The sequence below is a fragment of the Lissotriton helveticus genome, chromosome 5_1 (assembly GCF_964261635.1).
Source record: "Lissotriton helveticus chromosome 5_1, aLisHel1.1, whole genome shotgun sequence".
Lineage (NCBI taxonomy): Eukaryota > Metazoa > Chordata > Amphibia > Caudata > Salamandridae > Lissotriton > Lissotriton helveticus.
Window position 1 is genome coordinate 1,165,280,440 of NC_136065.1, and position 13,212 is coordinate 1,165,293,651.

The window sequence follows — 13,212 nt, forward strand, 5'->3', positions numbered from 1 at the left end:
CTCAATTTCCATTTTAAATTATTGGCATGTTTGTTAAATCATTTCAATCTGTGAAAGCTTCTAAACCAAGCGCTGCATAGCTCCTAGGAGCAAACCCCGTGACTTCCCGAAAAGTGAAAGTAAGATGCATAAGGAACTCAACAGATTAAAAAGCCGGAGGACCTGTTTTACCGGCAGTAAAGGGAGCGGCTGGTGGTGTCCCTCCCTCTACCTATTCCCAGTTAGTCGACAGTTGTCACTGAGGGGACCTGCGGCTTTTCTCTCGCCATGGACTCTCCACTCAACAAGGTAAAGCTTGCTATTCATGGCTGTCAGTCTGTCTTTGTATTTGTATTTGTGTCTGGCAGAGAGGGTATTCTCTGCCCATCTTTCATCTTCGCTGGGTTTTAGCGCCCACCACGGGGTTCAAATGCATGTTTTTTGGCTGATTGTGTGAAGACCTCCTGCAACTAAACTTTAAGCCATGGCACCTTATACTTAAAAGGAAAGTGTGTGTGTCACTAGTCTTAGGAAAATAATGCCAGCGGGTCAAAGGCAACTGAAGTACATGAAACTGCGTGCAGTGGACAACCAGGTCACTTTCACTTTCGGTTGACAGGTGCGTCTTCAGAACAGCACAGAGCTCCGCACCTGTTTCAGGCAAGTTTAGACATCTAACTTGGAAAGTGATAGTAGGGTGGGCAGCCTTTGATTTCTTTAAACCACAATATAATTTTTCATAATACTCTCAGAAAATAGTGCCTTGGTTCTAAAATATCACTGTCCCAAAATGCAATCTTCTTGCACGTCATCTTTTAAGAGTTGTGATGTCATGACGACAACTGCTGCAGATCCAGCAGCCAAGGTGATAGGACGTTATGCAGAATCTTACATCCCTGCGGCCCACTGCGTTATAGTTCTGTCAAAACTTTCTCTGATGATCTGTGGAGAGCACTGGGGATCAGAGTAGAGCGATTCCAGAGTATTTAACTGTAACTATCAGAGATCAATAAAAAAATAATGGAGTTGGCCTGTGTCACTCAGAACCTGGGTATATAATGGTGTAGGCTGCAATGCGATCTGTTGGGGGGGTCGCAATTGAGAGTAGTAGTTGTAGTAAATGTGGTAGGGACAGAGGAGAGTGACTCGAAAATGCGGAATACTTACTATAAATGGCAGTAGTTAAGTGAGGAGTAAGCAGTAGATATAGGGAGGGATGTGCACACAACAACAAAAGAGTAAGCGCATTCCTATTCACAAACTGCACTTCTAAAGTTACTACAGACAAAAAGGACCAAAACGGTTCACTTCAAGAGAGCTTCAGGCTTCCAGCGGGGATCACCATACGATTTGTACTCTGCTTTGGCATCAGTACAATGTTTTATCACCTCCCAGTGTTTGTCTAGTAATTGTTGAACACTGATTATGATATAGGTGTGACCAACACTGTCTTGGATAGGGAGACTGGGAACACATCAGTACAGGCAATATGAAACCCTATAGAAATCTATCATAATGCCCAGTGGGTACAAGAATACCTCATCGCCCTTGAGAGGGCCACTCAACAAGAGGAGGCACCGAAGTGCAGAGTCAACCAAAAAAGCTCACTGGAACTGTTTCATCCTGAGCACATGGACACAATACTTCATCCTTGCCTGTAGAAGCAGTACAGATGGAAGTGTGGATGGTCGTGGTCCTCTGCGCACTCTCATGGCTCCAAGATTGAGCAGCAATGCCAGCAGTGAACACGGTGGACACGATGCCTGAGCAAGCGCATGCTAGGCTCGCTGAGACACCAGCCACAAAACAACTACAGCACAACCTCAACGCTAATGCATTGCAACTATAGCACAGCAAATGAAACACTGCAGCTGCAACTTTACAGCAAACTATACATATTCCCACAGTGGCTGCATTCCTGTTGACCAATGGTCTCACAAGTCCAACATGCAATGATGTGCCACTTTAACAAAACCAAACATTTTGCATTTGTCACTAGGTCAGCTCTTCCGTTATGGTGGAGGAGCGTCACCCCACTAGGTGGCAGCAGATTTAAACACATGAAATTAAAATGACAATGAACCAATTTTATTATCATTTTATTTTTCTTCTTACCTGCATGCTGCCAGCAAGCCACATCATAGAGTGGGGCGCAGCCATGCAATCTATGGCAACAGTGGAGAGCAGTGGCGTTGCTAGCCCTGAGACTGCCCGGGCGGTTCCTGCGTCTGCCGCCCCACGGCAGCTGCATTGAAGAGCAGGGGGTGCTGGCCGATTCAGCAGACTGTTGCTGCCCACACACTGAATAGTGGAGGGTATTGCCTCTGGAGACAGCACGTAAGAGCTGGGGGAAGTCCACTCCCCAAACCCCTTGCTTCGCCACTGGTGGGGAGGGGGGGTGATGTCCACTTAGCATTTCTCCACCAGGCTGTGTTCTACTTACCATACACGTCGTTAAAATTCAGATATTGCTTCTCTTTTGAGAATGGATGCAGAGTCCTCTCACCAGGCTATATCCTAATTCTGTTGTATGTGGTAAAAGTGGAATCATACAAACCACTGGTGCCATGAAACACTGGAATTGGAAAAGTTTTGATGTTGCAGAATTTTGATAGGTACTACAAGGCAAGAAATGTATTGTAATTGAAGTTGAGAGATAATTCATGGCGATAAAAAGTCAATTCTTACAAAATGAGAGGTTATTTTCTGGAAATTCTTATGCTCTATTGGAAGAAGCCTTAAAACGAATGGAATCACCAGTGATAACACTTTAAGTTGAGTCTGTCCCATGAAAAAGGTTTCTTGCAACACTGTGTGTTACCTCTGTTGTGTGTATTTCTTTATCCATGTGTCCAACAGATGGAAACCTCTGAAGCTGATGACGTGCCTAATATGGAAGGAGGGGATACAACTGATGCTATACCAGACTGGTTTCCTAAGATTCCTTTTATAACAAAGTAAGTGATGCTCTCTTTCCTCTTTACTATTCTTGAAAATGTATGCCTGGTCTGAAATCACAATGCACTAATAGACAATTGTATCCTCCAAAACGCATTAAATTCTCAAAGGTGCATCCACATTGTCCAATGGTGGTCCATTTTTGGTTGAAAGTTTCAAAGTTTCCAAGTTTAGCAGAGTCATGGCATTTTGTTATTGACTGTAAATCGTGGCTTTCTTTTGCATCATGGCGACATCAGCCCTTCCAAGTCATCTAAGGAAGTGCTAAGTAAAGACAGAAAATAAACGCAAGTCACGTGTTTAAGAGTACACGATAATGCCTCGGGCTACCAGTCTTTGTAACACCCTTTGCCACTTATGCCCTATTCTTGTACAGTATACTTTGAATTTCAGGTGACCTCTGGGGTCCTTAAAGTGTCAGTGCCTGTATGCTTAGTACAGGGTTGCCTACCTAACTGGTCCCCCATCTGTGTTTTACTTCTAAAGTACTACAAATTCAGAAATATAAGGTGCGCCATGTCATTTCAAAATCTTATTGAAATCGGTTGGCTATTCACTAAAGAGAGTTCGCAGCTAGGAAATTTATGTTAGTGTATTTAGTATGGTAAATATACGCCTTTTCCTTAAAGTGAAAAAAGCTAATTCCCTTACGATTCTCATTATGGAGAACTATGGAGAACTAGGATTAAAAGTAACATATTTTAATAATAGCAATTGATTTCCTGTGATGGATATGGAAAATCGAGTTTTCTTTCCGTATTGAATCTAAAGCAGTTTTCACAGAAATAAGATTTGTCTTCAGACTTTTTATCCCAAGACATTTGTGACTTATTTTTTTTACCAGAACATTCATGTTTCTCTTGCTCCTTAATGAAATCCAACTCACAATAGTCTACACAGCTTTTCTGTAGAGTGAGTTGTATACTTACACTGACTCAACAGAGAAAAAAAGTGCAGAGTTCTGAGGAACTTGCCTAAAAATGTCTCTAGCTGTCCAAAGCTTGCTGATTCATAACTCGCATATTTCACAGTTATGATCTTCAGTAGTCATCCTTTGTCTGAGTTTCTCCAAACTGCATTTGCAGTTTGTTAGCTTGAAGCATGATTTATGGCCGTGCTTTCAACACCTTTAAATGTGATTATGCTTGGTGTTTGGTTTTGCAAGTTTGGAATGTGAAACATGGTTTCTTGAAGCATCTGGTACCTGTGGTCCGGAGTGGTATCCACGTAGGTAACCAAATGTGGTGTACCTTTTGATGAAAGTGTGACTACAAAGGACACCACCCCCTTCGAGACCAGAAAGTTGGAAACCCCTAAAGCTTAGGGAGTCTATTGAACAGTACAACGTGAACCAGATAGCAATCTACATTTGTTATCCAGAGACTGTTAGAAGTCACATATACTGGTGAAGGGATCCTTTAGTCCTGAAGAATGTTCCTGACCGTTTTGACTGTTAATCATTGGGCAGAAACATGTTGGCATATGAGGAACGGGTTTGTGCCATCGTCCTCACTATACCCATTCAAGATTGTTTTTAGAGATACCCGGTGTACCTCTGAATAAAGGTAATAACCTAGCAACAAGAAGTTATTTTTAATAAAATCTGCATCCTGCCTTTATCCAGGTAGTCTTATCCAAGACCTTCCTTCTTCCATTTAAGTCTCCGAGGAAATTGAGTCAGCCCTGGCGTTATTCACCTACCAGGGTGGGGAAGGATACCAATGAAGCATGAAACTATTATGTGTGTGAGGTTTTCCCTTCCACAAGGGTTGACATTGTTTGCAAACACAACATAAGTCTAACAAGTATTTGGTTTCTTGTCTGTTCCTACAATAGTTAGGCAACTTGATAGAGAGATTGTGATATTCTCACACTCTCATTGATGCCACCATATTTATTTATGTGGTGGGTTTCTTGAAGCATGGCACATGAACATGCTCCTTAAAAATGTTAGCATGTAGATTTTATTTTTGTTGCACCATAACGTTTCCATGAAACCTAAAATACGGTTAATAACAGCATTTATGTGATATCTGCTAACATGTTCACAATGTTAATCCATTGGAAAATATCTGTTTGCAAATTGTGACTAAAACTTACAAACTGTAAACTCTGGATCATGTAAACTGTTTTTTATCAGCAAGAAGAAGGCGAAGGAACACTCACCAGCCTCCTCCACTAACATTCAGCAGCGAGTTAATGCACATCCCCATCTTTATAACATGAACTATAAACATGTTGGCAGATGTGTTATTATCAACAACGAGAACTTTCAGAAGAGTTCAGGTACTGCTACTGATACTCATATTGTATGTTTTTCCAATGTGCTATTGTGTACTGATGCATTAGAGCTAATATATATGTTTGGTCTTTGCCAGTTTATGTTTTGTATATGATGATTTTTTCTCAACGCTTCTTAATGAGTGGTAGAAGACATAGCAGATTTTGGCTAGATTGTATTCTACTCAGTTCATTTTAATATTGATCCACATTCATTGATCTTCCATATGACACACCACTACCACCAACTTTCTACAAAACTATTTTGTTCCGTCTTATACCCAAAGACGCCTCTGGCCAGTTTGAAAATGCCTATGTTGTATATTGTATTCAATTCATTTATTTTACTTAATGGTTTACACAGCACACCTATACAGTTAGGTGATACTGAGCTTTAAATAGCACATGAGCGGCATACAGAATTGGGCTACATCAAATATAGGGTGTGGGTTTAAAGCACTTGAGAGCTCATGAAGAGAAAGATCTGATTTTGTGAACAAAGTCAATTATATCCTTGTGGTCATTAGGCCCATCTTTGAATTAGGAATTATCTGACAACTGATTTTCTTAATTCAGAGGGAACACGTTTTATATCCAGTCTGTGGTGGCAGTACAAGAGAATGGCTGATTACATACAGTGGAGGTTCCGAACTTGGGCACTTTAAAAAGAAAGGCTTCTCAGCTTCTGAAACCTCTTGAGTCTGCAAGATTAGTGGCATTAATAGACTTATAGGCTAGATTGCTGAGGATAAATTGGATTCTAGCTACAAAGGGGAGGAGTCACTGGAGGCCTCAAAGTATGGGATTGATATGGTCAATTTTGCTAGCAAATTAGACGAGCAAGGCTCTTGATTTGTGGATAGCTTTCAGTGGGGTGACTGGTGTTTGGGGTGTGTTTGCAAGACACTTATTCCTTAATTCTAGTCTCATAATGACCAGTGCCTGGACAGCTCCTTTGAGCTGTTCATGAGAAATGAGTTGGAAATTCTTTTTCGGAGCATGTAACTAGTGTTTCCAACATTTTCCATTATCTTCATTTGAGGGGTAGGAGGGAGAGCGAACTCCAGTGTGCATACCCCACAGATGTATCCAAGGGAGTGAGAGTGGTGGTGTGTTCCTACAAAAATGCAATTCGTACTCTAGCCATCAAACCCACTCAATAATGCACAGCCTCTCACACGGCATCCTCCACTGGAGGCAAAGCGACCCGGTTTGGTTGGGATTAGGGTCAACTTCTCAAGAAGGAATGGATTAAAGACTACATGTGGGACCAGGACAAGGACGGTAGCCTGAGTCTTCCTCCGCCACTGACACCCCCCATGTTCTGCACCACGTAAGGATAAGTAGCCAGTGTATCCCTGCTAAACCCAACGTGCCATACTCTAGCCCACTCCTCCCATCTGGCAGAAACCATCTTGGGACTGTGAGCTGGGACTGTTTTGTTGTGGGATCCAGTCTTACGGTTCTATAGAGTATAGAACATCGAGGCAGAGAGAGGCTCTTGCTGTTGGAAAATGGCAATCACCAAAGCAGAGAGAATGCCAGAAAGATGGAGTGTTGAACTATTTTAAGGGGGTGGCAACTTCATCAGGACAGACACACCATCTGCCAACGTAGACCAATATAAAAAAAGGGCAGTGCCAGTCACGCACTCCATTAATAATGTATCAAAGATATGTTGGTGAATCGTCTAGTGGAGAACACATGAAGATCTGGACCCTAATCTGACCACACACACTTTTCAATACAGGCATGTTGGGATAGGATGGGACAAGGAAAAGACAAACTGAGGTGTATAAAGAGAAGGAAAGATAATAAAAGAGGGATGAGATGATGACGACCTGGGCTCAACCCTAACTACACACACTTTCCTTTATCACATTCTGGGCCTATCATTAAATTGTGACACTGGACCCACCATATCAGAAAGACAACCCCTTAAGGAACTATTTTACCTCTACCTCTGTGGCTCCACGTCTCTTCTATTTAGTGGGATGTATCCTGGAATGTTCAGCTAATCTCTACTTGAATATGACTGTGAAGTAGACAGTCTGGACTAGAAAGACTATTTTATAAGAAAAAGAGAATACATGTGTGTGAGTTAATAGTGGAGTAAATCACAATTCTAAAAGTCCTACACTTGCATAATATCTTTAATGCACATATGGTTCAGTAAAAAATAAAGAAAAGGCATTCTGAATACCCAGGCTGACTCCGTCATCCTGATTTGATCACAGTGAGTGAATCAATCCAGTTTGAGAGTCCAGACCTGAGGTATCAAGTGTGCTTTTGTTGGTGGTTGCAAGGAAATGGAAGTACATTTTTGGAGAGTTTGAAAGAAGCAAGCTGTCATCCGCTGAGTGTGGCAAAGCTACAGTAGATATCATCAGCATATTGGTGCACAGCAGCGCCTTGGGATTCCATCTGTAAGTTAAATTAGGTGAGAGCTAGAATTGAGCCAGAGGAGACAATGCATGCCATATTGATGTTAAGTGATCTATCTTCATCATTCGGTGTCTGGTGGTAAGGAATGATGTGAACCAGCTTAAAATATTGGTTCTAAAGCAATGAGGCAATTGAATATTTGGAGCAGACTGCTGTGGTTGCTTTTTTGATACTGAATCTAGCTCTCAAACTGGATCGATAGTTGGTCAATAGGAGCTCCTTCAGTATGATTACATTTATTTGGTTGGCTATCATACTGTCTGTTTTGTGTTCCAGTCATGGCATGTTTAAAAAAAGTGGTAGTTTGATGGTTGATGGTTGTGTAGGATCTAGATTTGATTTGTTGGGAGAAACACTGAAGCCCGGGCTCTCGCGCTTTGTTTTCTATAAGCCCCAGGCGGGCAGGTCCCGGGGGCAATACCTAATTATGAAGCGGGCCACCGCAGCGCTGGAGACCACCACCTCCCTGGGGCTTAGAGAATCATATGCGGGGGGCACGCAGTCCCCCTGAAACCCCGGGGCTGCCACCTCCCAGGGGCTATTTTGAATATCAAAATGTGGGGGGGGGGCTCGTGCCCCCTCAAACTGCCCCAGGGACCACCACCTCTCCGGGACTTTAACCAGTTGGGAGGGGGGCAGTGTGGCCCCCCTCCTGGAGCCCTAAATGGCCCTAGGGACCGCCAACCCCCAAGGCGGGCTCCTGCAATGTCCCGGGGTGCCCACCCCCGGGATATTGCCGTTTGCTATGGCAGGGCAGGAGCACGGCTCCTACCCTGCTATAGCAAACACTGCCTTGCTTCTTGGAAGCGAGAGCAGGAAACCTTCTTTCGCTTCCAAGAAGCAAAGCAGTATTGCTTTTGGACAAGGGGAGCTGCATGTCAGCAGCTTCCCTTGCCCAAAAGCAATGCTGGCTCCCGCAGGAGGCAGGGAGCTGGCTGGGACAGCGGGGGCATTGGAGCTCCCCTGCAGTCCACAACTGGAGGGCTGGCCCAGGGGGAATGGGTCCCCAGGGCCAAAAATGGCCCAGGAGGGGGGCCACGCTGCCCCCTCCCTTTTAAAATCTGTTTTAAAAAAATTAAAAAAAGAAGGCCGGACCCTGGGGGATGGGGTCCCCAAGGCCCAAATTGGCCTCAGGAGGGGGGGCATGCAGGCTCACTGCAAAATAAAAAAAAAGTCTGTGGATGGGGTCCCCAGGGCCAAAAGTAGCCCAGGGAAGGGGGGCCACTCTGCCCCCCTCCCATAACATTTTTTATAAAAGAAACTGGCAACTCGCCAGAGGCCCCACCTCCTCCCTGTACAACTCTGCAAACACACCTCCTGGCGCGCTCTGCATTGGGGAATTATGTCCCCGTTGCTAGTGAGTGTCCCTGGGGGCCAGCTAGGCCACCAGGAACCTCAAGTAAGCCCCAAACAGTGGGATTGCTGAGAGGTGGTAGGAGGCCACGCCCCTTTTTACACCACTCTGTAAACACACCTCTAGGCGCACTGCTGGTGGGTTGATGGAGTCCCCTTATGTCCTGAGAACCTCAGGACTGAAGTGGACTTCATCTCCTGAGCAGCAGTGTGCCAGGCGGCGCATTTGCAGAGTAGTGCAAAAAGGGTGTGTGGCCTCAGACCACTCTCAGCAATCCAGCTGTGTGGGCTTACTGGAGGTACCAGGAGGGCTAGTTGGCCCCCAGGGACCCTCAGGAGGCAAAGGGGCATCACCCCCTAACCAAGAGTGTGCTAGGAGGTGTGTTTGCAGAGTGGTGGACAAAGGGGGTGTGGCTTGTGTCCGCCTCTCAGCAATCCCACAGTGTGGGCCTTAGTGGAGGTTACAGGTAGGCTAGTTGGACCCATGGACCTCCAGCGAAGTGGACTTTAATCATTATGGAAGAGCGCACCAGGGAGCTCGTTTGCAGAGTGGTGGGGAAAGGGGGAGTGGCCTGCTATGAGAACTTAGCAATGCTGCTGTGTGGGACTTACTGGAGGAAATAGGAGGGGTAGTTGGCCCACAAGGTTGTCTTTGGGGGCCAACTACCTCCCTGTTACCTCCACTAAGTCCCACACAGTGGGATTGCTAAGAGGACTTTAGAGGCCATGCCCCCCTTTCTCCACCACTCTGCAAATGCACCTCCTGGCACCGTACTGGTAGGGGGATGAAGTCTACTTTACTACTGAAGTACTTTGGGGCCAAGAACTCAGCGCTCTACTCAAGAAACCATCAGCCGACCCCATCGACCTCAAGAACTACCGCCCCATCTCGCTGCTCCCGTTTCCGGCTAAAGTCCTCGAGGAGACTGTCAACAAGCAACTGGCCGCCTTCCTTGAGACGAACGGCTCCCTCGACCTCTCGCAGTCTGGCTTCCGGGTCAACCACAGCACCGAGACCGCCCTGATCGCAGCTACCGATGACATCCGAGCCCTGCTCGACAACGGAGAAACGGCGGCCCTCATCCTCCTGGACCTCTCCGCGGCCTTCGACACCGTCTGCCACCGTACCCTAGTACAGCGCCTCAGCAACGTCGGAATCCAGGAGAAGGCACTGGAGTGGATCATCTCCTTCCTCGCCGGAAGGACACAGAGAGTCCGCCTCCCCCCGTTCAGATCGGAGGCCACCGAAGTCATCTGCGGCGTTCCTCAAGGCTCCTCGCTCAGCCCAACACTCTTCAACGTCTACCTGAGCCCCCTCGCAGCCATCGCACGCCAGCACAACCTCAACATCATCTCCTACGCCGACGACACCCAGCGGATCCTCTCCCTCACCAACGACCCCACCACCGCCAGAGCCAACCTGCACGAAGGGATGACAGACGTGGCCAAATGGATGACGAACAGCCGCCTGAAACTGAACTCAGACAAGGCGGAAGTCCTCATCCTAGGATCCTCACCCTCCGCCTGGGACGACTCCTGGTGGCCCCCCGCCCTGGGCAGCGCACCCAAACCAACAGACCACGCACGCAACCTGGGCTTCATCCTGGACTCCTCCCTCTCCATGACCAGACAAGTCAACGCCGTCTCCTCGTCGTGCTTCAACATCCTGCGCATGCTACGCAAGATCTTCCGATGGATCCCCTCCGAGACCAGGAAGACGGTCACCCAGGCCCTCGTCACCAGCCGTCTGGACTACGGCAACTCCCTCTACGCCGGAACCACCGCCAAACTCCAGAAGAGACTCCAGCGGATCCAGAACACCTCAGCACGACTCATCCAGGACATCCCCCGCCGCAGCCACATCTCCGGACACCTGAGAGACCTGCACTGGCTCCCGGTCAACAAGAGAATCACCTTCCGGCTCCTCACCCACGCACACAAAGCCCTACACAACCAAGGCCCAGGATACCTCAACAGCCGCCTCAACTTCTACGCTCCCAAACGCCAGCTTCGATCGACCAGCCACGCCCTCGCCGCCGTCCCCCGCATCCGAAGAGCCACCACAGGAGGAAGGTCCTTTTCCTACCTGGCCGCCAAGACTTGGAACTCCCTTCCGACCCGCCTCCGCCTGACCCAAGACCACCTCGCCTTCAGGAAGCAGCTCAAGACCTGGCTGTTCGAGCAGTAGCGGACCCCCCCCTCCAGCGCCTTGAGACCCTCCGGGTAAGTAGCGCGCTATATAAATACTTTGATTGATTGATTGAAGAAGCCCTCCTGGTACCTCCTGTAAGTCCTATGCAGCGCAATTCCTGAAAGGTGGTTGGAGGCCAAGCCCCCTTTCTCCACCACTCTGCAAACACGACTACCAGTTAAAGAAGCATTTGTAATGTAATAGGTCTTGCATTTGCAAGAGCTAGAGCTATTGGCCTTGTAAATAAAAGTGTTTTACTAATATTATTTGGAGTGTAGTGGATGTACTTTGTGTTTAGTGGAATTATGTAGTATGTTCTGCAGTGAAATTACGTGGATAGAAAGTATGTGGTTTTTAGTGTATTGGAATTATGTAGAGTGGGATTATGTGTTATGGAGAGTAATCATATGGTATGGTAGTCTGTGCTGTGGAGTGGTAACCTCAGGTTTAGTCTTCCTCGTTTCTATAGAAGATAAATTATGAACTCAATGAGACAAAAAAGAAGGAATCACTGAGGAGCACTTCGGGACCTAGTCAGAGGTATGAGCAGGGCAACTGGAATTATGCGACTGTTTGGCTGCACCGACTTTTGCACAAGTATACATTTTCAGCATTTGCGACATAATTCATCATATGCTGCCTAATCTAACGATTTGAACAAAAAAAGCTTTGTTTCTAGCTCAAACAGCTCAAATGTTACCAAAAATCCAGCAACAAATGTTACAGCGTGGTGGAAGGCCCTTTGAAAACCTAGGATGGTCACCTGTTACTTATTGCTAAATGTGGGTGTACATTGGTACTAATGGTGTGCAAGCCACTCTTGCTTCTTTCTGCGCCTCTCTTGCTTTTTTCTGCAACTTTCTTTTTTTCTGCACTTCTTTTGCCTCTTTATACTCATCTCTTCCACTTTCTGCACCTCTCTTGCCTCTTTATGCACCTCTCTTACCTCTTTCTGCACCTCTCTTGCTTCTACCTGTACCCCTCTTGCCTCTTTCTGCACCCCTGTTCCCTCTCTCTGCACCTCTCCTGCCTGTTTCTGTACCTCTCTCTACACTTATCTTGCCTCTTTCTGCACCTCTGTTGTTTCTTTCTGCACTTCTCTACCCTCCTTTTCCACCCCCTCTTGCCTCTTTCTACTCCTCTGTTGCTTCTTTCAGTACTTCTCTTGCTTCTTTCTGCCCCTCTGTTGCTTCTTTCTGTACCCCTCTTGCCTCTTCCTGCAACCCTCTTCCCCCTTTCTGTACCTCTCTTCCCTCAGTCTGCCCACCAGCTCCCTCTTTCTGCACCCCTTTTGCCTGTCTCTGCAACTCTCTTGCCTCTTTCTGTAGTTATTTTGCCGGTTTCTGCATCTCTCTTGCCTATATCTGCACCCCTCGTGCCTCTTTCTGCACCCTTCTTCCCTTTTCTTGCACGTCTCTTGGTTCTTTCTGCACTGCTCTTGACTCTATCTGCACCCCTCGTGCCTCTTTCTGCACCCTTCTTCCCTTTTCTTGCACATCTCTTGGTTCTTTCTGCACTGCTCTTGCCTCTTTCTGCACACCACTTGCCTCTTTCTGCAATTCCCTTGCTTCTTTCTGCAGTTCTTTTGCCTCCTTCTGAACTGCTCTTGCCTCTTTCTACACATCACGTGCTTCTATCTGCACCCCTTTTGCATGCTTCTGCACCCCTCTTCCCTCTTTGTGCAACTCTCTTGCCTCTTTCTACACCTCTCTTCCCTCTTCCTGTACCACTCCGTACCTCTGTTGCTTCCTTCTGCTCCTCTCTTGTCTCTTTCTGCACCCTTTGTGCCTCTTTCAGCACATCTGTTGCTTCTTGCTTCAGTTCTCTTTCTTCTTTCTGCATCCCTTCTGCCTCATCTGTACCCCTCTTACCTCTTTGTGCACCTCTCATAACCCTTTGTGCACCCCTCTTGCCTCTTGTTGCACCTCTGTTTGTTCGTACCCCTCTTGCCTCTTTCCGCACCTCTGTTGGTTCTTTCTGTACTGCTCTTACTTCTTCCTGCACCT

At 46.7% G+C, this 13,212-nt stretch overlaps 1 protein-coding gene across 3 annotated transcripts in view; it reads left to right on the forward strand.

Moving 5' to 3' along the window:
- LOC144755184 (caspase-7-like) overlaps positions 1–13,212 on the forward strand; it is a 236,097-nt gene that overhangs the window by 1,470 nt on the left and 221,415 nt on the right. For 2 of the 3 annotated variants that reach the window (XM_078643844.1, XM_078643842.1), the window contains exons 2-3: positions 2,839–2,936; positions 5,078–5,223. In XM_078643844.1, coding sequence (XP_078499970.1) covers positions 2,839–2,936; positions 5,078–5,223 — 244 coding nt within the window. Of the gene's footprint in view, positions 1–150; positions 289–2,838; positions 2,937–5,077; positions 5,224–13,212 lie in introns of those variants that run through there. The other variant, XM_078643843.1, reaches the window with a different exon arrangement.